This window comes from Parasteatoda tepidariorum, chromosome 5 (genome assembly GCF_982258835.1).
Source record: "Parasteatoda tepidariorum strain Cologne lab strain chromosome 5, Ptep-v5.0, whole genome shotgun sequence".
In the NCBI taxonomy this organism is placed as follows: Eukaryota; Metazoa; Arthropoda; class Arachnida; order Araneae; family Theridiidae; genus Parasteatoda; species Parasteatoda tepidariorum.
Genome location: NC_141759.1, coordinates 110,780,345 through 110,806,935, shown reverse-complemented (window position 1 = coordinate 110,806,935; position 26,591 = coordinate 110,780,345). Strand labels below are relative to the sequence as shown.

Below are 26,591 nucleotides of genomic sequence, written 5' to 3'. Positions count from 1 at the left end.
AGACTATATTAGAGATAGGCACGGATTGCACCGTGAAATAATAGACTATATTAGAGATAGAGACGGACTGTAAGTATGAAAGATGACTCACCTCTACTTTGATTGTGTCTTGAGGGCTGTTGAGATCTGTTTCTGATACACTTGGACTGATGCGGCCCCCTCCCACCGCACTCTGGAAATGCTGGGGGAAAAAAAACAATTGTCATTCTGTATCATCATTAAATCACAAAAAGAAAGAGCTTAAACCGATAAGAGTAGAATTTCTCCAACAGCCTGTTGTCGGCCAAAGGAAACATGGAGGTTTAACTATTTCGAAATCAACTGTATAATGACTCATTCCCTTAGATTAGAATTGCGCATCAGACTCCTTTACTTCCAGACAAGTCGGTAACCGTCTACCTGAAGCTGAGTGGAATTTAAGTTGCCACCGTGAATGAAACCCTTACAACGACCATCCTTCATATCTGTGATCATTGCGAATTGAGTGATAATTATAGCTCAATCTTTAAATAGTTTCTCAATTTAGCTACCACTTCAGTTGAAAAGAAAGCATGCCAAGAAATACTGTAATCTAAATTTAGTACTTTTTTTTATTCCATTGTTAACATAGATCCATAAGCGTCAAAATTGTTGCTCAGAAAACGTATTCCTCTATAAGGTCTTTAGTAAGAATTTCGCTATAATAAAGACCCTTATTGATGTCAAAATATCTAATTATAAAGTAAGTAATCTCTTTTTTTTCTTCTTTTTTTGAGCGAAAGGGGCACAAGTTCGGTTTGCACAGCCTCCAAAAGTAATAAACCTAATTATAAGTTAAGAGTTCAATCGTAACATAGTTCTTAAATAATTCTTATAAATAGTTCTTAAATAATAGTTTTTAAATAGTAAAATAAATTCTTAATTTCAAAGAACGTGCGAAACGACTGATATATTAATTTCCATTTGAAATGTTTTACATTTATTTTTGGACTATGATGAAATGAAGGTGGGGTATATCAGTTCAGAATCATACCTTGGCACTTTTGATTGGTTTGTTCATTCGGCACGCTTTCTTGATGTCCATTTCCGTTGTATTGACGCAACCTGGCTGCAAAAGAGAAAATATTTTAGATTCAATTTAAATTAACAGTAACGTGTGGAATTCTCAAAATATTATAATATAACAAACATACGTAGAATCTTGTACGTAGAACAGCATGTAGTTGTTGTGCTCGTCGGTCATTAAGGCAGAGCGATTGTTCTTGTTTTCTAAAGCCACCGTCTATGGCAAAGAATTCGACTTTTGCCACACCCACACGTCACACCCGTTTATAGGGCATAAAAATTCATTCGTCCATAGATCGTAATTTTGACCTGAACTAGAGAACGATCCATCTCCAATTCAGTACCCTCAAAGGTATTGATTTGTTATGGGGGCATGGAGGACTTTGTGACCCGACCGGTTTAGCGTGCACTAGTCAACATTTACTACACGGGAAGTCTTCGGCCGGCTGGATTCGAATTCCCGTTCTTATAAACGTGAGTCCAGCTCCTTACTAACCAGGCTATCCCCGCCACAGTAAGTGATACAATTCTTTTTATATTAGCTTGCAGGGATTCAAAAGTAAGATAATTTGATAACAGCCTAACTACTCGAGAGATCAGATTGGAAAAAATGTTGCAAAGCGAATGCGCAAAGAATTCGTATGTATTATATATATATATATATATATATATATATATATATATATATATATATATATATATATATATATATATATATATATATATATATATATATATATATATATATATATATATATATATATATATATATATATATATATATATATATATATATATATATATATATATACGAGGGGGTAATTTCTCTAGTGATGGTAATGGTGACCACCAAAATGACGTTTGAAATATCGGAAAACAGGAAAAATCACTCGGCGCGAGGTCTGAGCTGTAGAGAGGGATGTTTTAAAACTTCCCAACCAAAAAGTGTCCAATAAAGCTGGAATCTGAGCTGCGGATAGAGTCATTGTCATAGAGTAGCAAAATTCCTTGTCAGCATGGTAAGGAATTTTGCTGCTTCACAAATCGTATCTTTTTTTTCGTAAGTGAATGCATGCAGCAGACTTTTGCCGATTAAAATCACATCACTGACCGTATTTTGTGTGTGTGTCGAGCAATTTGTTAAATTTGAATATTTTAAAGACACAGAACTGACAGTACAGTTTACTTAAGCAGTTGCAACTAAGCACAGTTGTTCCCAAGGGATGCTGGGACACGACACAGCACTAGTTGTGACGCATGCGTCGCCTATTAGTGTTCACAACAAAACGGCCCTTACTTAAAAAACAACCCTCGTATAAATATATACAACATGGGTTACTAATTAATATTCAAACGAATAAAAAATAAAAATGCTTTCGAAACCTAACCTGAGGAAATTAGAGATTAAAACATCAAATCCTGCTTAATATCCGAATAACATTTGAAAGTGTTCTTAAGAAATGCATTTCGCCTACTTCCTCACTCCTGTAGCAATCGAACATGTTTTGATGATTTTAAATCCACGTACCTTAACCCATTTTTTGTTGAAGAGGCTGAAATTAATATCTTTTCATTGATTTAAAAAGAGTCATGATAAAAGTGATATCATACTTACGTTTAAATTAAGTGTATTGATTTTGGTGCATTGTTTACCGTTTCGTTTCGGTTTTTAAGAGTTTACAAGCATATAATTTCAAATTAATTCATACTACTTACCTTTTTGTTATGGTGGAGAAAGGTTTTTTTTTTCTTTTTGCTTCTAGCAAATACATTTTTAATAAAGTTATCATATTATTATATCCGCCGTTGAACAGCCGACTCAGTTTTTGGATTTACGTCGACTCATGTTCAACTCTGTAGCCTTGTCATTTTGAATCCAATCCGGAAGACAAGGGAACTCCTAGATCAAGTATTGGGAGAAATTTGCTTTTGTAGGGGACTTTTTGATGGAATTAACCCCCATTTGCGTTACATGGAGAGGAAGATAACGAAAACCTCCCACGGTTAGCCTGACGGCAAGGGAACCTAACATACGATCCGTCTACCACTGAGGATATTTCATGTCAGCACTGAAGCCGGATGCGGAATTTGTATCGACCAGCCATCGCCGGGATTCGAACCTCGGTTCACCTCATTGGAAGTCGAACGCTCTATCCCCTGCTCAAAGTAAACATTAAACTTTATTGGTTTTTTTAATAAAAAAAATGATCCTGAAATCCATTACTATTTGCAATCTGTCCCGAATGTATTAAATAGTGATACGCCATGATTCGAATGCGATTCTTTTTTCCCTTCTCTAAAATATTAATGAACGATCAACAAAGTTTACTGTTAACTGTTTTAACTGATAGTTTGAAACTAATATTTTTCGATTTTTTTAAAACTAAGATTGAAGTTTGATGTAAGGAGTATCTTCACTCACCACTGGTCGATGGACATCCCAAAAGGCACGCTCTTGGCTGTCAAGGACTTTCCTTTCCAGCTTATCTCTCTTTTTATCCACCCTAAAACACAATGCACATAATAAAACTCAACAATTAACTGTCATATTTTTAAAATTATCGAAATCATTCGTTTTTCTCTCTATTATCAATATGTATATACGCTTTGAAAGCATTTGCCAAGTTCGTTCAGCAGTGGTCAGCTCTTCGGCACCGTAATCGAAATTGAAGTTTCTCACAAGCCCAAATTTGCCGGCTTATTAATCTGTTAACCAGATAAATGACAGCTGCTTTTCGAACTGGGATAGAGTTTATAAATAAATGTTTGAGAAATGTTATTCAGAGAAAGAAGAATGCTATAATTATTTGAGACTTGCCAATAAAATTTAATAAAATAATGATGAATATAAATACTTTGCTTGAGCCTCAGCTTGCATGAAAATAAATTCCCATTTCCGAGAAAACATCTTTTGCAACCTGGCCAGGTTCTCCGCTTCATAATCTGCTAATTCCAGTCTCGTCTTGTTCTGCATGGTGCGCTTGCAGAGATAAACAGCTAAATCAGAATGAAAAGATTATAGTACACTCATAATATGGCCCCTAATAATAATAATACAACTTTCAACGTACCGTAATCTGTATTTTCAGGTTCCCAGCAATTCGATGGCCAAAAGTACGGCGTCTAAAATGGTAAATACAAACCCAATCAGTTTTGTAAATAACAACATAATTACTTTGGTCTGAAATTAAAGGTGAAACAAGAATCACTCACTTTTGTGAACGTTTTAAGTGTCTTCTAACAAAAGGAGGCGACTATTTTTGATCAGTTTCTTGGCATTAACACTTTTTTTTAATAAAAGCATGCTTATTTTTCTGCTGCATTAATCAAATCTTTTAGTGGTAGTGAATTTGCGGGGTCGCAGTACAGATGTCGAACAAAAGTTTGGAAACTTTTCTATACAAATTCTTTAAAGATTATGTTTATAATAATCTATATAACTTTATATAATAATGTTTCTGTTGTTGTTTCGAATGCCAACTGCCAATACCAGCAGACCTTGTTGGTGATACTAAGTGAATTTAAGGCAGAGGGGGCGTTTCCTGTTTTTTAGAGGCGCCATCTATGGCCAAGAATAATACTTCAGCCACGTACACACGTCACTGCCCGTTTATAGGACAGACCCATTCATTCGTCCACAGAAACAGAGAATGATCCATCTCCAATTCAGTACCCCAGAGGTATGATTTGTTTATAGGAATATGGAGGACTTTGTGAGCCGACAGATTTAACGTGCACCAGTTACCATTTAGTACACGGTCGGCCGGCGGAGATCGAACTCTCGACCACTTGGACATGGGCCAAACGCTCTACCAACCCGGCTATCCCCACCCAAATAATGTTTCTTGTGGCAGCAAATGTTTTGGAATATTTTGCATGACAAAACTGTTGACATGAGAGATCATGCTTGAAGCTTTTTAGAAATAGTGTTCTCTTTACCCATTAAAACTTCGAATGGACCAAAATAAGGATATAACAACTTACTAATTTAATGATTTTTTTTCTAACTTCAATAACAGTCATTTCGAAATCATTCTATAGCATTGCAATATTTATATAAGAATGCTTTTTTTTTAATAATGGTGGCAATGAAGAAAGTAAATACCCTTCCTTAATTTTGATGGATGAAAGTTTTTGCTACGGTAAAAAGAAATCTATTTCTGAAATCTTCAAATTGTGTCAACAGTTTTTCCATGCAAAATCTTTAAAAAAAAATCTGCAAATTCTGTCAAAAAAACATTATTTTCGTATAGAGTTTGTATGGAAGTGTTTCCATAATTTTAAAGAATTTATGTACATTAGGGGAGAGTGGGGTCAATTGTAACAGAACAAAAATTTCGAGTGTCGGGTTCTAGATTTGTTTCCTAGGTGGCGCATAAGGTGTATTTAATAAATCTGCATGTACACCCCTGCTGGCAACCATTTTTATGTACTTTTGAAAGAGTTACATTATAAAAGATATTTTCACGCTACGTAAGTACTTTTTTTGGTATTAGAATATTATATTGTAAAAAAGTAATTTTGTTTAAACAAATGAAAATTGTTAACCGAATATGTAAGTGGACACCTTAATTAATATTTCTATAAAAAAAATTAGTTTTGTTAATTAACTAGCATTGTTTTTAACAAATGAAGCTGAAATGGCGTCTTGGGGACGATTGTAACAATAAGTAAAGGGACGATTGTAACAGCTGAAATTAAATAATCTTATGTTTACAAACCATTACTTAACTCTTTAAGAATCTACATCATTTATATTATGTTGCATGCGCATTATTTTATTTGTCACCTTTCACAGCATAAATTAAAATTTTTAACCCCTTAATGTTAAAAGTTTAATCCTTTAGGTCTCTGCTCATTATTATTTTTACTCCTAAAATATCACTACTATTTTGATCAATAAAAAAATATATCACAACTATGATAATATGTATAATTAACTATGTTTTAGTTGAATTTATGAACTGTTACAATTGACCCCGTAAGTGGGGACAATTGTAACAAGTGCACGACTGTCGAAAATTGTTAATAACTAATATCATAACATTTAAAATAAGGTAATTATTTTTTTTTCTAGTAGAGGATAGTCTACTTTACTCGTCTGTCAATTAATACTAATAATATATTGGATTCTTTGTTAGTTAAAAATAGTTAAGTAAAAAATGTTACAACTGACCCCATTCTCCCCTACTTTTACAAAATAACTTATACTGTTGGACACAAATATACTAAGAGATCCAAGGTTATCTTAGTTTCGCTACCACTATTCCATTTTCTCAAGAACTGTAGTAACTCCGATACAATTACTTACTTACAAGGGAAACTAGGGAAGTGTGACTCGCCAATTTTAAAATAAACTAGTGGGATGTATTCCTTATGAGAAATAATTTTAAGGAGCAACTTTCGTTTCGGCCTATAGAAGGTCCTGTGAGAGATAAAAAATAATTCAATATATAGAAAAGTCGATATTTTATTACTTCAATGCAGACTATTAGTTATTGTAATTGTCTCATACTCCAGATAATTTGTAATTAATTGGCTAATTAATTAATTTTCTAATTATAAATCAATTAGCAAATTAATTAATTAAATATTAATTAATGAATTATTAATTAATTGATTGATTTGCAATTACATGCACCAATTAATTTGGAAAATTTATGAAAAAAAAAGTAAAAAAATTTGATGTCAATTTTTTTTTTAAATTAACCCTACAGGTTTTTCTGAAAAACTACAGATATATAAAATTTTTAAAATAAATTTTGAGAATAAATTTGCATTATATAGTACGTGAAAGTAAGTACCACAAAATTAATTGGAGTATGAGATAATTACAATAACTAATAGTCTGCATTGAAGTAATAAAATACCGATTTTTCTATATATTGAATTATTTTTTATCTCTCACAGGACCTTCTATGGGCCGAAACGAATGTTGCCCCCTAAAATTATTCCTCATAAGGCATACATCCCACTAGTTTATTTTAAAATTGGCGAGTCACACTTCCCTAGTTTCCCTTGTTAGTGATAGCAGTGGAAGTTGTAGATTCAAGGCTTGTATGATCCGTATAAAATTTAAAAAGTGGTACAAAAATTAAGAAAATATGGTGTGTTTTTTTAGCAAATTCGTATTTATTACTACGCGTTAATAATTCCAAACAAATATAAATAGTATCAAAATCGTGTGTAACTGATTTATAAATTCAAAGTAAAAGCTAATTTAAAATAAATTTGTAACTTCTATTTATTAAAAACGTTTTAAATTTTTTTAAAAATACAAACCGCGTCCTGTATTCTGTCCGAATCCTACACATTCAAATTTTACTGAAAAAATACTAGATGTGACGGTTAATAGGCTTTTTTTTTACGGCTAATTAATACAATTCGTTCACACTAGCTTAACCATCTTCTCTTCAGTACAGTTATTGATACACTTGATATATCTGATGTTGTTGTTGTCGTCGTAGGCCATTAAGGCAAGGGGTGAGATTGTTCCTGTCTTTTAGTGGCGCCATCTATCGACTTCTGCCACATCCATATGTCACACCCGTTTAAAGGGCGCCCTCATTCATAGATTGATTCATACATCTTAATTTTGACCTGAACCTGGGAACGATCCAGCACCCCCAGAGGGTTTAATTTGTTATGGGAACATGGGGGACTTTGTGACCCGATAGATTAAGCGAGCATCAGTCACACTTTACTACACGAGGAGTTTATGGCTGGCTGGGTTCGATCTAATCTACGTATTAAATAACAGCTCATATGATATACCTGAAATCTGTAAAATGTTCCATCTGCTTTGATTGTGAGGATATGATCATCAATGGGGAAGAAATAGCCGTGAGCTGACATCAAATGACCCAGATGTAAGGCTTCAGCTGAAATTCCAAAGAAAAGAAAACCTGCTTATATCTACAAACGAGTATTTAATTAAATGAATCATAAGGTTTATTTGCATTATTCAAAATACACTGGTGTAATAAATTAAAAGAATTTGCAGATTCAGTCGATTATATACTGGATCGATTTTAATGAAATTTGATGTGTACATACACTGATACAATACGAAACAAATAAACATTCAACAATTGTAATACACAAGCATGATCGTGGAGTCGGAAGGTATGAAATTGCCACAAGACAATTCAGGCCAATTGCCAAAGGAAATGATAAACTGCCTTATTTCAAGTCACGCTGCAAGGGCCCGTATATCTGTAAAAGAGGATGATACCCTTTATTAACCCTTTTTTTTGTATATCTTGCAACCACTGTTGCATACCTTCCGACTCCAATGAGTGTTTCTCACGATCATGCATATGTATTACAATTGTTGTATTACAATTCTCTAAATTTCATACACAAGTGTAGATAAAATAAATGTTATAGGATATATCGTATGAATAACAATAGTAGAGAGGTTGGACAAAAATAAGAAAACACTTCTGTAGTAACTCTATGTAAAGATTTTTTTTCTACCTGCAAATGTTTAAGATTTGTAATGTCACAACTTGAAAGATCGAAATGGGATATTTTTTTTTATTCATGCTAAATTTGCATTGACCTGAGTGTGCTTCCATTTTCAAGGCGTCTTGAAAATGGACGCCTTCTGTTGAGCGCTTGAAACATGTCGATTGTAATTTCCGCTATGTATATTTTTGAAGCGAATGAGGTTTCCAAACAGTAATGCTTTGTTAAGTGTTGCTTTGCTTTAAAAGTTTTTTGCGTCGTCCATTTATATTTATTTACTTTCAAGTTAATTTATTTAGTAGGTTAATTTATTTTAATTATTTTATTTCATAGATAAAACTGTTCAACCGATTTGCTCAAATTTTGTATTTTGCCATGTAAAATTATATTCTTTAAATTGATTTTAAAAAATTCTAAATATTTCCAAAAAATTTTTTTTGAATGGAATTACCTTTGGATAAGCGAATTTTATAATTGTGCTCAAAAGTTTTTCAATTCGCTTCAAAAATTCTAAAGATATAGCGAAATACGCCAAAAGTAAAATTAACATTAAGGGGTCTAAACTTTGAAAGCTCTCTCCTGACCAAACTATGAAGACCATATTTCCCAGAATACGGCTACCCCTATATTTTGGGGTCAGAAATCCGAATCCGTCAAAAAAAAGGGTACGTTTATTCAGAGAAAATACGCTTTTGTGTCTGATTTCGTATTTTAATCTAATGTCTGCACTAATTAATTAGCATAATTGAAGTCACCCCCTCCAACCATTAAGATTGAGTCCTAGAACGTGAAAATCCGATCATTAAACGAAAAGTTATTCAGGGTGGTCCGTTTTTTTTCACACTATACATTACAGACTTGAATAAATATGAATCATTACTTTGTTTGTGAAAATTAAGTAAACAAAAGCACATTTAACCATCCCTTCTCCCGGCTTTATTAGAAATATGCATACCAAATAAATCCTCTAATTGGGTATACTATAGCCTACGTCACAGGTTGTGTTATTCCTACTAAATTTAACCCATGAACGGCATTTTCTGCGAGCCTAACTTCAAGCCACAAATAAACAAACGAAGTGTTTGATCGTTTAAATAGCTGCTCGCCAGATTTTATTGCATTATAAAGGAAAGTAATTGATATTCGATTTTTGATTAATAATTGATTTATGTGGATAGTGGCATAGAATTTAGCATTGCGTCATGGTAAATGTTATTCCTACTAAGTGGAAGTAGTTGTGTTTTTTTTATATTATACCCAATTCCCTGATTTCCTAATTTATGTGCTTTACTTGCACTTTCCAAAATCTCCACTAAGTTTCTGTTGGGTCGGGTATCAATGTTTGTATTTAATCTTAGTTTTGAATTAAGAAAACGATTAGCACCTCTCACAGTTGAGAAGCAGTTAAAAGTGCTTAAATAAAAATCTGGTAAAATACTCAGTTGACAGGTATAACAGGGAAAAAAATCTAAGTCAAATTTTGGAAAGTAATAAAGATGTATAAACATAAAATTTTTCTTAAAAGTAAGTATTATAGTGAAAAATATTACGTGCTTATGCGCACCGTATTTTTTGTAAAATAATTATTTAATATATGTCAGTTAGTATAGATGGCAACGAGTAGAGTTTTGTGGTTGCCATGGTGATGGAATGTAAATAGATTTTGAGTGAGTGTAAGATCTTTTTTTCTTTGGAACGCTACTATGATTTTGTTGTTGGAGTTAATAAATCTTACCTTTTATTAATCGTCATAGTAGAGTTTTCGTAATTATTTAATTCAAAGTCCTTTGAGTTTTATTTGAGGTTTTTAATTTTGTATTACGAGCCCACTCCCACCTACTTAACAGTCTTTGAAAACAGTTGGTAAAGATTCATTTTAAGAGTAAAATCGAGAAATTCGTTCTTTCTCTTTTCGTAATAAATAAACTATTTTAAGTAGAAATCAAGAATTTTCAGTTTAATTCAAAATATTTTCCAACATTGCATCTATACTATATATTTTGTCATATTTTCATCAAAATAAAATTTTATATAAAATACAGATTTAGAAATAGAGAATTTACTGGGTGTATTGTAATAAAAACGATCTAACCACACTTAGTAGGAATCTTTCCTAAGTTTGTAAAAATCATGAATTGCTTTTTATTATTTCGTAAGATTTTTAACATTTTATTGTAATTTTCTGATTGAAATATTTGAAGTATTTGTTAAAGAATTTTTATTAAATAAAGAATAATGACGTCATGTGAAAGTTATGAATTAAATGAATCGAAAAATCAACCGTTCGGCAAACCAGTTATTAAACGCCTAACAGCCGTTAACCATTTAACGATAAACTTTTTAAAAGTTGGAAAAATTTGGAGTGGACTCCCAAAGCTCTCTGAAAAGGATCTAACCTATTTATTATTCATTGAAATAGAAAAGTAAATTGAAATAGAACAGTTTAGAAGAAGAGTTGTGAAAAGAAGAATTTAGAATAAGAGTACTGGACGAGTTTGTGATATCAATGAAACATACCGCTCAATGGCTCAGCTTCAAAAAGATTTATTTGATCAATTATTACAAGAATTACATGTGATGATATGAAACTTCATTTGCTTAAAAAGATATGAAGATTGTGTTAAAAGTCCGCATGTTTCGAGCGCTCGAAAATAGGCGCTGATTTTGAAGACTCGCCAGACGTGAATGAATGAAAAAAAAAGTGATTTGAAACAGACATCCTTCATAAAAAAATATTATGACGGCAAAGTTATTTAAATGTGATTGTACGCACACAAAACAGTTCAATGCAATGTCTATGAAGCTAATTTTATGAAATTTCAAATTGCAAAGGATGACATTTATATCGTTTTTGGTTGCTTCCTAAAGGAACCAATCACGTGACGATGCGCATCCCTATAAGAGCAGCTAGGCGCTGTATTATTTACTGTGTAATTACTTAAATGTTTCTACAAACTATAGATTGCGAACATTTTGCATTAGAATAAAACATTAAAATTTTTTGAAAACTATGATCACGACCTTCCCAAATATCTTAACAACATTGAAATATGACATTGAAATATGACAAGAATGCAGACTTTCATGTAGATTGAATTTTGTGAAAATGGAAGAAGAAAAAAATTAATTTCTTTCTTACTTTGATCTTCAACGTCGAGATGTTTCATCATCCACAATATTAAATCAGAACCTGAAATGAAAGAATGAAATATTTATATTTACCGAGTACTCGTTTCTACAAATGAAAAAGGTTTTCATAAAATTTAAATAAAGAACGCGCAATTATAGTAGCTATTGTATCATCGATTTGTCCATTAGATCATTTTCAGCTATTTTTATTCAGATTTAAGTAATAGAAATACAGTCCCTATTGAAAAATACATGTGATGGGTTTTTATTCGGGATATTTTTTATATACTTCCTATTTGTATTTATTGAAGTGATACTTCTTATGCGACTTCCAACAAGGTTGCGTTAAACGTTTAACGCTACATTTTTATTGGCCGGGAAATCACGTGGTAGGATCCAGTTTTCCCTCATTCATTTCCACATTGTTATGGTTCTCACTAGCATAAAAGTATTGTTTTTCTATAAATATTTTACTTTGATTAGATACACATATAATTTAATAGGGTGGTACAGTAGAGTCCCGATTATCCGAGCTCCGGTTATCCGAGTTTCCGCTTTAACCGAGCTATCAAATATTTCAAGGATTTTTTTTTGTTCTAGTTTATTTTTAAAAAAACCGCTTAAAAATAAATCTGAATTTTATCTTCCAAACACTCAGAAAAACAAAATCCAACAACTTGGTCTGATGAAATTATCGTTAATATCGTCAATAATGATAATAAATCTAGCGAAGATGATGAAAACAGTGATTATTAAAATCAACCTATAAAAATCTCTCATACAGATGGACTAAAAGCTATCGAATGTACTATTGAATATTTTGAACAACAAAAAGAGGTGACACCGGCCTTCCTGTTATCCCTAAAAAAGGCGAAACATTACCACAGAAAAGCGCCAAAGTTACGTAGAACAAAAAACGATTAAGGACTTTTTTTAAGTAAAAACTATTTAATTCTCGTAAAGTATGCTTTATAAATGTTTTTAAGTAAGCTTTTTAATTATAATATGAATTGTATGTGGTATACTCGTATACATTTTGTATTTCTTAAATATATTACATTTATACCTTCTCTTTTTCTTTCCGCTTTTATACTCTTCGCTTTAACCGAGTTTTTCAGTTATCCGAGTTTGTTGCGGTCCCCATTAACTCGGATAATCGGGACTCAACTGTATTTTTTTTTCAAACTTAGTGGATAACAATTGTAAAAAATGAGTGAAAACAATCCCACGGACAATGCGACGGATTTAAGGTTATGTCAAGGTACGTCTCTTGTGAATATCAATTGATTGTTAGGTTTTGTCTTTTCTAATTGCCATTTATATTTCACCAAATGCAGCCATCAGGTATATTAAATTATGTATTGCAAAATCTTTATTGCCACTATCCACTGCAGGCTCACAAGCTCTGGCAGACGCTACTGGTGAAGACATTGATTATTGTGAGCGGCCTGTGATCCTTGCGGGAGATTTTAATGTGAATTTCTCGTTACCTGAAGCGGAAACATTATTAACCTTCCTTAAAGACAAATTTGGATTGGAAATGATAAACGGTAGGAATGATCCAACAACCAAAGGGGTAACTACCATTGATGCAGTTTTTGCAAGAAATATTGAAAACACACAACTCAAACATTTCGTATCTTACTTTAGTTATCATAATCCCATTGTAAATGTGATAGATTTGGATATTTCTCCACTCAAAAATGATACTTAAAAAATGCGATCCATTGTGAATTGTAAGCATTGTTAATAAAGTTTGTCTTAAAGAGAAAAAAAATGATTTCACTAAAAATCAATTTCTACCCCTTCCTGTTTTCATTTCCACATTACGAAGTTTCACTTCTTACGCGCGGAGGGACTCCACGCACTATTTTTTTAAAAAGTATTTCATTACAATGTTAACAAATTGATACAGGAGCGTAAAGAAATGCAAACCGGTTTCATTCGAGTAAAAACAATACAGTTGTATAGTATAACCTGATAATTATAATTTTATATAGAATCTTATAGTGCGTCTGACCAGGGACTGTAGAACTAACAAGTTAAAAATAACATTGCTTATCACAAAAGTAAAAATAAAAGTTTTTCTTATTTCATATCTTTGCCGAAAACCATAAAGAGTTACATTGCCCCCCACACAAACCCCTTCTAACTTCTCTAGAGGAAGTGGAACTCTTTAAATATCAAAAGATATTTTCCAGGAGTATCATTTTTTTCTTCTCTCCACTTCATCAAGAAGGAAGGAAAAAAAAAACTGGAGAGAAAGGAAACTTCCAAATTCTCTTAAAGTATTACTCTGGAAGTTATTATTATTTTTTTATGCCGAAGGATGAGGCGAAGGATCCGAATTGAAAAGACGGATCCAATTAGAAGGCTCCGAAAATTTTTGAAGAGTAGTGTATCGATTTTTCATTTGGGCGAGACTTTTATTCCTCGAAAGCTTTTTTGCCCACCCACCTCCTAACATCCCTTGTCCACTTCTCCGCTATTGTAGATGAGAACAAAAACTTTATCTCTGCAGACATGCAGAGTAGCGTGTTCTTAGAAAACTTTTAATAAGATAAAAATGTCCATTTTTGTAAAACAACAAAAAAAAATATTTACATCGATGAATATGGAAAAAAGAGTTGAAGACAGAGGTCAGCAACTTTGGAAGAAGGGAAGAGTCCGGTATAAATATTAGAAACACCCCACTAAAGAATTTAGGAATGTAAAATTTTTTTTTATAAATATTCTTTCGCAACGTCAAAATACAGTCATAATTTTCTCCTCTTTAAATAATCTAAAATTATGATATCTGATGAAAATATTTCTAGATTATTAGTTATTTAAACTATGAAAATTTGATTTTTAGAATAAATGAAATAGTTCAGTGTCACCCACAAAGCGCTTTAAGTTTAAAGCAGATGTGACAAGAACAGGAAATTAACATTTCACATGTATTGTAATGTTGGCATTGTATTGGTATAATGCAATATATGTTATTGATATACAAGATGTTTCTGTACTTCGTGTGTAAACTTGGATGGAAAGTAGGACACATTATAAGGACTTAGACAACCCATGGCCAGAAATAGTCTTGAACGCCACCAGAGGGCGTTTGCACTAAATGCATGGACCTCATGGCATTTGAATCGGTAATTTTAATAAGAATAATTATATTTTCTATTGCATCAACTATATTTTCTACCTACTATATTTCTAATATATTTTCCACATTGTCGGAAATTACACTCAAATGTGCCCAAATTTAACTGTTTTATATTTAATTCCAAAGTATCGATATTAAAACTGCTTTAGTATTGGTGCAGTTTTAAAAATCATCAAATATATCAATATAATATTTTATACCTATGTTAGTATATTTGATCCCTTCAACATTTGAGTTTCTACATATTTGTCAGTGGCTGCCAAACAAAAATGAATTTTTTTAAAAAAAATATTAGAACTTCATAAGGGGCATAACCATTTCTCTATCTGACCTTTAACTTGCTGTTAAAATAATTATAAGTAGTGGTGGAAAAAAGTTCTTTAAATACTAATTCAGTGAAATATTAATACACTATCTTAACTACCACTGGAAAAAATATTTTCTGAAACTATGTAAAACCCGTTGTAGAATTCTTATCAAAACTGCACCAATTACCATAATACCAGTAGTACATATTACCGTCAGTAGTACACAATAATTAAGCGTCATCTGTGAATGGCATTTTCTACAGTTTTATTAAACGCATTTCCCATTAATTTTTCTTTCCAAGAGCTTAGCTTTTTAGCACATAGCTAATTTTATTTTATTTCACTTAATATACAATATCAATATTAATTGAACGTTAGTGTCAATAATAATATGCAGACTTCTTACGGTTACCAAAAATGTGAATAAGTATATTTTCTCCTTATTTTTGCTTCACAGTTCAGAAAATACTTTTTTCTTATTTCAATGAATACATATTACCAACATTAATTAATCATCATTGTCGTGAATGACAGTATGACGATTTTTTACGGTTCTTCTAGACAAATAAATACCTTTATTCCATTACTTTTGCTTTTTTTAGTACATAGCTTATTTCCTTTATTTCAATATGCATATATTACCTTAAATAATTAAGCATCATTGGCATAATTAAGCCTCATTGTCGTTGATATTTTATGCTTCTCCTAAACAAATTAGTACCACTTTCCCATCAATTTCTCTTTCGAATTCATAAATATTTTTTTTTTCTATTCCATTGCAATTGGTTTTAAGTAAGTTATTTTTTAGAAACACATTGAAAAGAATTAATCAAAATAAAATAAAAACGCGTGTTACCAGACGAAGTATAAATATGGTGACGTAGACAACACGTGCTACCACGTAACGTTCATTGAATTTATCTGACATAATTAAATATTTAAATAAGTGCAAAAAACTTTTTTTTGATCTAATAGAGCTACAAGCTAGATTATCTTTAAAATATCTATAAACTTTAAGCTTATGCCTATAAGCTATATATCTATAAGCTTATCTTTAAAATATGTGAAAAATTAAATTATTAAATTTAAAGCAATGGTTAACGCTTAACCAATCAGAAAATTGAATATCGTTTTTTGCTCATCCTGCTCGAAAGGTTTGTCAAAGAATGTTCTAATGTCGACTGTGACCTTCCCGTGCTTTGAACTATCTCTATGCCAAGTTTCACACCTTTCAGTCGGCGGGTTTTGGAATCTGTAAAGGACACACACACACACATCCACAGACAGACATTCATTTCACAAATTAATTCGGTACGTTTTCAAAAGATGGCTCTGGCTGATATGAATGTTTCATAGTCACAGCTGGTTTCGGTGGTTTCAGAGAGGTTAGACATCTGTCAATAATATTCAGTTTATATCGCTTTGAGTTTCATACAAAAACTTGTTTTTTACTTCGGTGAATATGTCGAGTTTTGTTGTAATTAAGCAGCATTTGCGGGATGTTTTATGTTTCTGCTTTAATTGGAAGAAAGGAGCAGCTGAATCGCATCGAATGCTTGTAGAAGTGCATGGTGACAATGCTCCAACTGATAAAGGGAATGGTTTAGACGTTTCAAGAATGGTGAATGGTGTTGTATACTATGGGCTGCTACAGCCTGACGATTCCATTACGGGCGATCGGTATAGGCTACAATTGATTCGTTTGGGTCGTGCATTTCGAGAAAAACGGCCGGAAAGTCATGTCTTTGCTCGTCTTCGTTATTCTTCTGCATGATAACGGCCGGTCTTATGTCGTAAAAGTCGAAAAAAATTATTTGGAAACGCTCAAGTGGGATAATTTACTGTACCCCGCCGTATTCGCCGGACATTGCGCCTTCTGATTACTTGTTGTTACGACGAATGCAGCATGATTTGGCAGGTCACGGATTCACTTTTTTCACAGAAATCGAAAATTGTCTCCTAACTTGGATCCCCTCAAAAGACGAGACATTTTTTCGAGATGGAATTCGAAAATTGCCTGAGAGGTGGAAAAAAGTAGTAGCCAGCGATGGACAATACTTTAATTAATCTGTTCATTCAATTTGTTCTGAAATAAATGTATTTTTGACCACAAAAAAACTGACCGAACTAATCTGTACTCCCAATATATATAATATATTTATTTATACGTGTGTAGATTGCACAATTCGTAGACACAACAAAGCATTTAACGTAACAGAAAACAAACACTGATTAGGTTTTACTTTATAAGGTTGATAGTTTGTCACATCTTTTAATTTTTACTCCCTCAGAACATTTGTTTAGGTCAGGTACTACATAATTGTTGTCACCCAAAACTTTTAAAATAAATAAAAGAATTAATAATTATATATATATAACGGTAAACATGGAAGTGAGATTTTTAATTTAGCCGATTTTAAATTAAATAAACTCTAACTTTATTTAATTAAGTAGACTCCTGAAAAATTGTCATCACCTTGACTCCACAGCCATAGATTCGAATCAAAAGTTTGATATTCTATTCTGATGCTCTGCTGTAAGTTTAAACCAAAACAACCGTTATAGCAATTTTATTATGTTGGGGATACTGTTATGAAGCAAAACTATTTTATGTGACAGTCTGAATATCCTAGAGTGTGAATCAATAAATAAAAATTTCAAAATAAAAAAAAAGAATGAATGATAAAGTACTTTTTAGTAAAGGGAAAGTGTTGGGCTAGGAAATATGTATCGTCTTCAAGAATACCTTTTTCAAAAGTAACACGATCTCATTAAACATACAAGAGATGGTGATTTCCCCCGGGGGAAGTGGAACAGGAAATTTTTTTAGGCATTTTTTTCCCCTTCGAACATTGTGATGTCACTTTTAATGGAATAACGAACAAAGTGTCCGTTTTTTTCTTCTTCTGAATTACTTTTTTTTAAAATTCTCACTATTCGTGTCTTTCATGGCGAAATTGAATACGGTGACAGAAAACTTTATAAAGTGTAAGATTACAGAATATTTTTCTGCGAGGAAAAATAGAATAAAGGAGATAGGTAGGAAATGGTAAAAATGCATGTACGATTAAAGTGACGATGCCGCCAAACGCTTAAATCCGACAAATAAAATGTTGGATTTTGATGGATGGAGCATCGAATAATTTGGATTTTAAATGCCGCCACTGTGTTGCACAGTTCACTGTTCTAAATTTAAATATGCAAACATAAAATATTATATATTTATATAATATACACATCAGATAAAACACGAATGCGTATATTGTCCAAAAAGAACTAATGAAATTTCTTTTTCGCGCTGGCAACGAAAGGCTGAAACAACCTGCAACAGACATGGAAACGAGAAAACAAACAGTTCATATATAAACAAAATGTCCTACATGTTTTTGTTTTAATTTTTTTTATTATGCCTAATTTATCCAGATGATATGATATATTTTATTTTTCACACTGTTTAATAATTATTGTCGAGGAGAGAGATATTTTTTAATCTTCAATCGAATTATTTATTTTTTAATTCTTGGATTTTCATTTGGATTCAATCGAATTCTTTTTTTAAAACTCTGTCCCGCAGTGGATTGATCGTAAAGACACGGTTCCCAGTAGAACACCGAAGTCAAGCATCACTGGCTGCGGTCAGTAAGCGGATGGGTGACCACTTTGAGCAGCCTACGTAGGGATCGAGGGCGCGTTGTATCGGTCCTCGTTAAACTGTTCTACCGTAAAGTGCTCGACTTTGCGCACAAGTTGTTGGTCTACCGAAACGGGGGAGCCATCCCCTCTACAGAGGATCAAAATTCGAATGGCATGCCTTGGGATCATCCTCAGGGATGCTTCCCAGACTGTCGCCAATAGCCCATTGTGCAGCTCTAGTGCGACGTACAATACATAATACATTAAACATTACTAAATGCAATACAAAATACATTATACGAAAATACATTAAAAAACAGGATGTGAATTTTGAAGTGGAAGAAGTAGAGTTTAGTTTTGAATTAAAAATTAGGAAAAATGAATTAGATAAAAGAATAGCATAAAAAGATTAGTTGAAGCTTTTGAAAACACACACACAAATATATAAATATATATAGGTGTGTGCGTATATGTATGTATTTATTTAAATAAATAACTTAAAACCAATGAATTAGAAATTATTTCCATACTCCAACTATTTTTAAAGAAAATACGCTTTATTTAGAGTGTCTGGGATTATTTTACTTTATTTTTCCTTCAGCGACATTTCTATAAATTGGTTTGCTATTTATATCGGAAGTACGACGGCGCTGTTTTCTTCGTTTTCTCCGTTGTAGGAGTCAATCGATGCCTATTTCTCTTTCAATATTTCCTCTTTCGCAAACGTAAACAGACTTCACCGCAGAAATCGAAAAAATAAAAAGATTATTCATAAATCGACTGAAGGAAACGGGTAAAGCTAGGGTAATGGGATGTTCTCCTCAAAGTAATTAATCGGAGAACACTTGATAGTTTACTATTAAATCGATTGCAGATTGATATTTATGATTGTTATTCAGCGTCATTTTCGTCAATTACGGTCTAAAATTTTGTTTGATGAAAAAATAAGTAAAAAAAAAAAAATGAGAAAAAAATACACGCGTGTTATATAACTATTTCGGGTTTCTTCTAAAAATTCATAGTTGATAACTAAAAATATACTTTATTATTCGTTTTCTAGATTTAATAAACATGATTTAAAATTCTGTTAACCAACACAAAACAAAAGTAAATATTCTGCAATTTATCTCGTTATGTTTTCCCTTTAAATATTTGCAAAAAAAAAAAAAAAAAAGGGAAGTTCTAATTATTATAATTCTTATTATTCTGGGTGACCATTGACAACCTCTGTCTGGTAATATAGCGCATAATGTGTGCGTAAGTATAAGGACAAATGCTTGTTTAAAAACTTGAACATTGCTCAAAATGCGATTTAATAGAAGTTGGGCATTTTAAAAAATAGACGTTTACAGGCACCATCCTAACGATATACATTGTATAACCAGAACGATATACTTCCTCCCCCCCCCCTCCAAAGAACACACCTATTATCATGGCCGGATTAACCTATAGGCACACTAGGCACGTGCCTAGGGCCTACGAAATTCAGAGGCCTACGAAAAACTTGGGAGAAAAAAATTTGTTGACAAAAATAATTTAGCTTTAAAAACAACGAGTGTATTTTGCACAGAATTATGAAGATACAAATAAAAATATAATATTTTTCGGTAATAAATTATTTTGCAGAATCTTATGATCTAATATATTGCTTTTTTGCGATTTTTAGATTCAACGAAATCTTGTATTATGCTGTCGAATTCCAAACTACGCAAAATGTCGTATTCAATAGACATAAGTGCGAGCGATGCCAAACGATCTTGATTCATTGTTGAACGCAAATAATTTTTATCAATTTTATCCTGGAGAAAGATCTTTCTCCTTCTGCATTTGATCCAAGAATCGACAAATATATTCTTAATGCAATATGAACGTTAGGAAACGTATTCACTAGTTTATCTTTAACATAGTTATTGATCGAACTAATCATAATGGTATTATCGATATCGACTGCAATATCGGTAGTATGTCGGTATTGCAGATAAAGTTCGATAAACAAATTTGTAAATTAAAATCCATATTAATAAAAATGTTAAAAAAAATATGCAAGAAAATTTTAGCATATATTTTGAAAAGAGGAGATGGGGGGAAGGAGGGGAGGGCCCAAAAACGGCTATGCCTAGGGCCCACGAAAGGTATAATCCGGCTCTGTGCCTAGGGCCTACGAAAGGTATAATCCGGCTCTGCCTATTATAAATGATGGTCAGTTGTGATGAGAAAACTTCGAGAAAGCCTTGGAATGAAATTGAATTGAGATGAAAAAAATATGTTAGAAGTTAAGAATATTTCTTGAGGGACGTCAACGCGCACAAAATTCCAAGTTATTGAATCAAATAAAATAGTTGATCAAAAATTAAAATAAATACCAACAAATTCCTTATTTAAAAAGTGTTTAATATAAGCATTCTAAAAGCTTTTACTTTCAACTGTTTTTCTAAGTTTTTTTTTAAAAAATTAATCTCTTAACTTATTTAATTAAAAGTACAACGCATCTAATTAAAAATATTTTATAAAAATAAACAAGGAATGCAAAATTAACACGTGAAAAAATTGAACAGTTGTTTAAAAAAAAGAATCGCAAAAAAAAGTCATTTAAAAAAAAAGCATTCAATAATTTAAATTCTTTTCTCAATAAATACTTTAAAGAATAAACTTACGTAATTAACTTTTTTTAGAACAATGAATACTTTATTACATCATTAACTTGTAATCATATCGTATCATAATTTTTTTTAAATTCTGAATATATATTCTGTTAAATAAATTTACTTTTGAAAGGAATTATTTTTTAGAAATTTTTAAAAGCGAAAATCTATATTTTCACACAGGAATTTAAAAAAAAAAAATTTAAATTAATTTTAAACAATCCGATTACAATTGGTATCTTTGATTTCAGAAACTAAACAGATATTGTTTGAAATAAATAAATAAATTATTTTCGTGGAAATTTGATAATCATTTTCAAAATTACTTGAGCAACAGAATTATAAAACTATTGTTTAAAAAAAGAAGAAAAAAAGACAAATGCGTGCATTTTGAATTATATTTTAAAATAAATATATTTAGTTTCTTTTCGTATTCAAAATATTCTTACATGTTAATTTTTTTTAATTTAACTAATAATGGTAAAAGTTTTATTAATTTAACTTGTAGTAAAATTGTGTGAAATAAACGTGATATAAAAGTTAATTAGTGAAATAAATATTCTATTAATTTAACTTTTAATAACGTGTTTTCATTAAAATTATTTTTTAATGAAATAAAGATTTGAAGAGAAAAAAATTATTATTAAAAACTCTAGTGAGAATTAAAAAAAAATATAAAAAAATTTGTTTGCGTTTAATAGCGTTTTTCACGAAATTAAATTTTATAGCCCGTGTGTGCTACAGCCGAGCCAAATCTGAACGCGTTCCACTTCGTAGCCTCTTAATTTTGAACCTAATTCAGAAGACAAGAGAATTCCTGGATTAAGTATCGAATACTTTTATTGCAGCGAAAGCAGAATTTACAAAAAAAAAAAAAAAAAAAAAAAGAAAAGAAAAAAAAAAAAAAAAAAACAGTTTAAGACACAACGTTGTTGAAAGACGACAATGAGAAAACAGAAGCTTTCTATTTACTGTGATCTGAGGTTACTTTAAAAAGTGGGTCATTTCAGAGAATTATAATAACCAAATGCAAGTAATTCTTATTCTTGCAATAATTCATATAAATTACATTCATAGATAGAAGCATGTTAATTGTTAATTTAAAAAAGCGAAACATTTTGATTCTTAAATTAAAAAAATGATTTTAGTTCTTAATTTAATTTAATAAATTCTTAAATTTAAATGTTCATTTGTATGAATGTAATTTTTTAAGAGAAATATCCAATTTGATACAAACCAGAAACTTAGAATTATCAAAGTTCAAGATTTTTTTTCCTATAGAAAAATTCAATGTATGTGTTACCTTGATTGACCGAAATCAAGAGAATGTAGACATTCATCAGTGAATGTCAACAATCATTTGTGAATGTCCAAAATATTTGAAACTTAGGTGAACAAAGAAAATTTTTATATTAGGGAATTTTTATTAAATAATTACAATTATTTCTCCCCTATAAAACTAAAATTAATTAATTACATTGAATTAAATTTAACTAATGAGTTAAATTTAATTAGGAAGAGTGTAAACTAATAGTACGAATTGAATAATGACAAAGTTAAGAAAGAATTTAGGTACATACATTTCAATTAACTACCATGGTGTTTAAAATCGTTTTAAATCAACTTTTTCAGTCTCAGATTCAAACATTTAGGCAGTCATCTAAAACAAAGTATGGTAAATACCACTTGCAAACATTTCTATCTTGTAAGGCTTTTTTTCCAAGCAACTTCTAAAGAATTCTATTAAAATTGTTGGTTACTGTTTACTATTAGTTCAAGTTACAATTCGGTTGACTACTATTTACTATTAGTTACTATTCACTATTAGTTGTAGGTTACTATTAGTATCGTATTTACAATTTGGTTAAGAAATAAATTTTTCAGTCAAACAATATTCTCAGATGTGTAGACTCAGTCATAATTTGCCATTGTTTGAAATTATTTACTTATTTTTTAATATCTAAATACTCATAAGTTTAGGCACAATTTGGATATCACTAGGGAAATTTTCTTAAAAAATAATAAAAACCATTTTCTAGAAAATTTCTAAGCAACTTAAAAATTTCCTTGTTAACTTATAAAATTTAAAAATGTCCTTGTAATTATATAAAACAGAATTGTTATCTGAAGCATTATACTGTTCTTAATATTTCGTACAAAAAATAGTATTAAAACATGCATAATAAAAGAAATTTTCATTGTTGGCTGGGCATTAATGATCTAGCGACAAACAGAACTATATGGAAAGGAGAAGGTCGATTCTGGAAATGTTCATGGATTTCATAAAGTTATTAATATTTGATTCACTTCTATCACCCCATTTGAAAGTTTTTAAACCCGTTTTCCCAACGACTAGGTAATTTCCATAATTCCAGAAAATATTTTATCTAGTAGTATATCTCCATGGTTACGCAAGAAAGTTACAACACCCTCCTTTTTTTTGCTAAGTTAATCTGTTACTGTACTAATCTAATTTTAGGATTAAAGATTTAACTCAATTAACTTAGCTTAAAACAAACTTTACATTTTAATTCATTTTATAAAATTTTGAGTTAAATATTCCTTTGAAATATTTTTTAGTCACTTTTTTCTTCTCTAAATGCAATTTTTATTTTCAATTAAAACTTTTTCCATGAGTAATATTTTTCCGACATTTTTGTTGCAATTTTTTGCCTTAAAAAAATCTTTTTATTTGTGTTTAGGATTTAGTGTCATATAAAAGGACTGTGTTTTGTGTTTTATATTGTAGTGTCTTACGTAAGTATTGCTTTTACAATGCCTCCTTTTCGTCACCAAAAATAGGCAAACTACGATCCCCCCTTAAAGGCTTACGTAATATTTGAACGGATCTTGGTGTTAGAAATCTCAAACAATCAACAGTAAAAATGAAGCCATAAATATCTAAAACATCAAACAACAAATATTATTAAGCCATGAATTAGTAAAACCTCGAATACTCAATGGTAAATATCAAGTCATAAATATCCTTATTGCTTTTTAAAATAAAGCTGTTCAAGTTGAAATCACTGAAGTTATTCTTACTTTCAAACCTGCATCGATTTAGAATTAAAAGAGTAAAAATGAAAAATAAAATAAAAAATAGAGTGATCTTAAATGGTTATACCAAATAAAAACCCCACATAACCAGGGCATGCAGACCATAATTGTTGGAATGTCAAGTAATCTGATTCAGTGGTGTCAGATCATAATTGTTGGCAGGGCCCGACTTAGCCTGATTGGGGCCCGGGACGAAAGCTTCTTTTGGACCCCCCCCCCTCTCTGCTTCAGTAATAAAGAACCCAACTTTATGGAGATATTTAAATTTTTCGCCTCATTATAAATACATAACAAGAAATTTGACTAGAACCTAAAATAGCTATAAAGTCCTCCTTCCTCCAATGGTCAGACGAAGTATCGTTCAGTCCATTTTATTGATTTTCTGACAATTTCTATGTTTTTTCATGCCGAATGCAGTTTTCTGGTTGTTAACTTTGTCATCTAGCTGCGAAAATTTCATATCCTTGCTGACATTAGGGCAGAATTAAGCTAAACTTTCGTAATGACGATGACTCAATTAAGCCAACCAGAAGCACATATTTTTGTAAACATATCGTATTTTGCGATAGGTAAAAATACTGGCTTTTCATTGGCCAAATGTGTCCATAATAATTGCGAAAATGTATCAAAATTCCACCCTAGAAAGGTATGGATTTGCGAAATGTACATTTTTTGTGTCCATACGATAGATTAATAAAGAAGCTAACATAAAACTGACGTATTTTACGCTGTACTGATATTTTGTTTAAAAAAAAGTTCATTAAAGAAGGAAACGTAAAATAAACTTTTTATTCGATTGTTGTTGTTGTTAATTTACGTCGCACTAGAGCTGCACAATGGGCTATTGGCGATGGTCTGGGAAACATCCCGGAGGATGATCCGAAGACATGCCATCACAATTTTGATCCTCTGCGGAGGGGATGGCACCCCCGCTTCGGTAGCCCGACGACCTGCGCGAAGTCGAGCACATTACGGTAGCACAGTTTAACGAGGACCAATACCGCACACCCTCGGTCCCTACGCAGACTGATCCAAGTAGTCAGGCTCTGATTGTAGGAATGTAAAGTAATCTGATTCAGTGGTATAAATTAAGCATCCCAATAAATGTATCTAAACTGATGTCACTTTAAATTGTACATCAATTGGTAGCTAATAGCAAAAAAGTGTTTTGTTTCATGCGACGTTGTCAATGAAAGGTAGAGTGTCTTATCGATAGAAACAAATTGATGAATTGTTGAAGATTAATTGATCAAGATCAGCCTCTTGTGGTTATCTTTTACCCCCTTTTCAACGAGCAACGAATACCTCTGGGTCATTATTAATTAAGTTTCACTGGACTGTACTCATTAGTCCTAAAATTGTTACAGATATTTCTAATAGATTATTACTTTGTGCGTGTGTACTTACCTGTAAATACGCTAGGAATTTTAGTCATAAAACTCTTGACTGTTTTGACAGGCACGCCATTTTGTTCATCCTGCATTTTTTCAACAATCCTCTCCATCTGGAAGCATAATTTATTATCTTAAATAAATAAATTTACATTCATAAAAGAGATTCAAATATTAGTATGCAAAATTTACATCCATGAAAGAGATTCAAATATTAGTATGCAAAATTTACATCCATGAAAGAGATTCAAATATTAGTATGCAAAATTTACATCCATGAAAGAGATTCAAATATTAGTATGCAAAATTTACATCCATGAAAGAGATTCAAATATTAGTATGCAAAATTTACATCCATGAAAGAGATTCAAATATTAGTATTCAAAATTTACATCCATGAAAGAGATTCAAATATTAGTATGCAAAATTTACATCCATGAAAGAGATTCAAATATTAGTATGCAAACTTTACATCCATGAAAGAAATTCAAATATTAGTATGCAAAATTTAAGAAAAAGCAAATATTACTTTTGATCTAGTTATCGGATTTTCACACACTAAGTCGCACTTTCTTAACGGTATGAAGATCCAACCTTAAATATGCTTACAATATATATATCGAATATTAATAAATATTAAAAAAATCAAATATTATTATTTGAAATATCAAATATAAATATTAGATTTTTTTTATAATCCAACATGTACCTAAATCGTGAAATAATCTTGCTTTTAAACTCTCGGTTTCATAAAAGTAGCACTTTT

At 31.2% G+C, this 26,591-nt stretch overlaps 1 protein-coding gene across 3 annotated transcripts in view; it reads right to left on the bottom strand.

The window, feature by feature from the left end:
• Window positions 1–26,591, bottom strand: part of LOC107439727 (Regulator of G-protein signaling 7) — an 81,912-nt gene that overhangs the window by 26,529 nt on the left and 28,792 nt on the right. For all 3 annotated transcript variants that reach the window (XM_043054088.3, XM_043054089.3, XM_071184730.2), the window contains 8 exons: window positions 25,842–25,938; window positions 11,654–11,704; window positions 7,819–7,925; window positions 4,116–4,167; window positions 3,900–4,041; window positions 3,467–3,548; window positions 1,013–1,087; window positions 92–181 (listed from right to left, as the gene is read on the bottom strand). In XM_043054088.3, coding sequence (XP_042910022.2) covers window positions 92–181; window positions 1,013–1,087; window positions 3,467–3,548; window positions 3,900–4,041; window positions 4,116–4,167; window positions 7,819–7,925; window positions 11,654–11,704; window positions 25,842–25,938 — 696 coding nt within the window. The remainder of the gene's footprint in view (window positions 1–91; window positions 182–1,012; window positions 1,088–3,466; window positions 3,549–3,899; window positions 4,042–4,115; window positions 4,168–7,818; window positions 7,926–11,653; window positions 11,705–25,841; window positions 25,939–26,591) is intronic.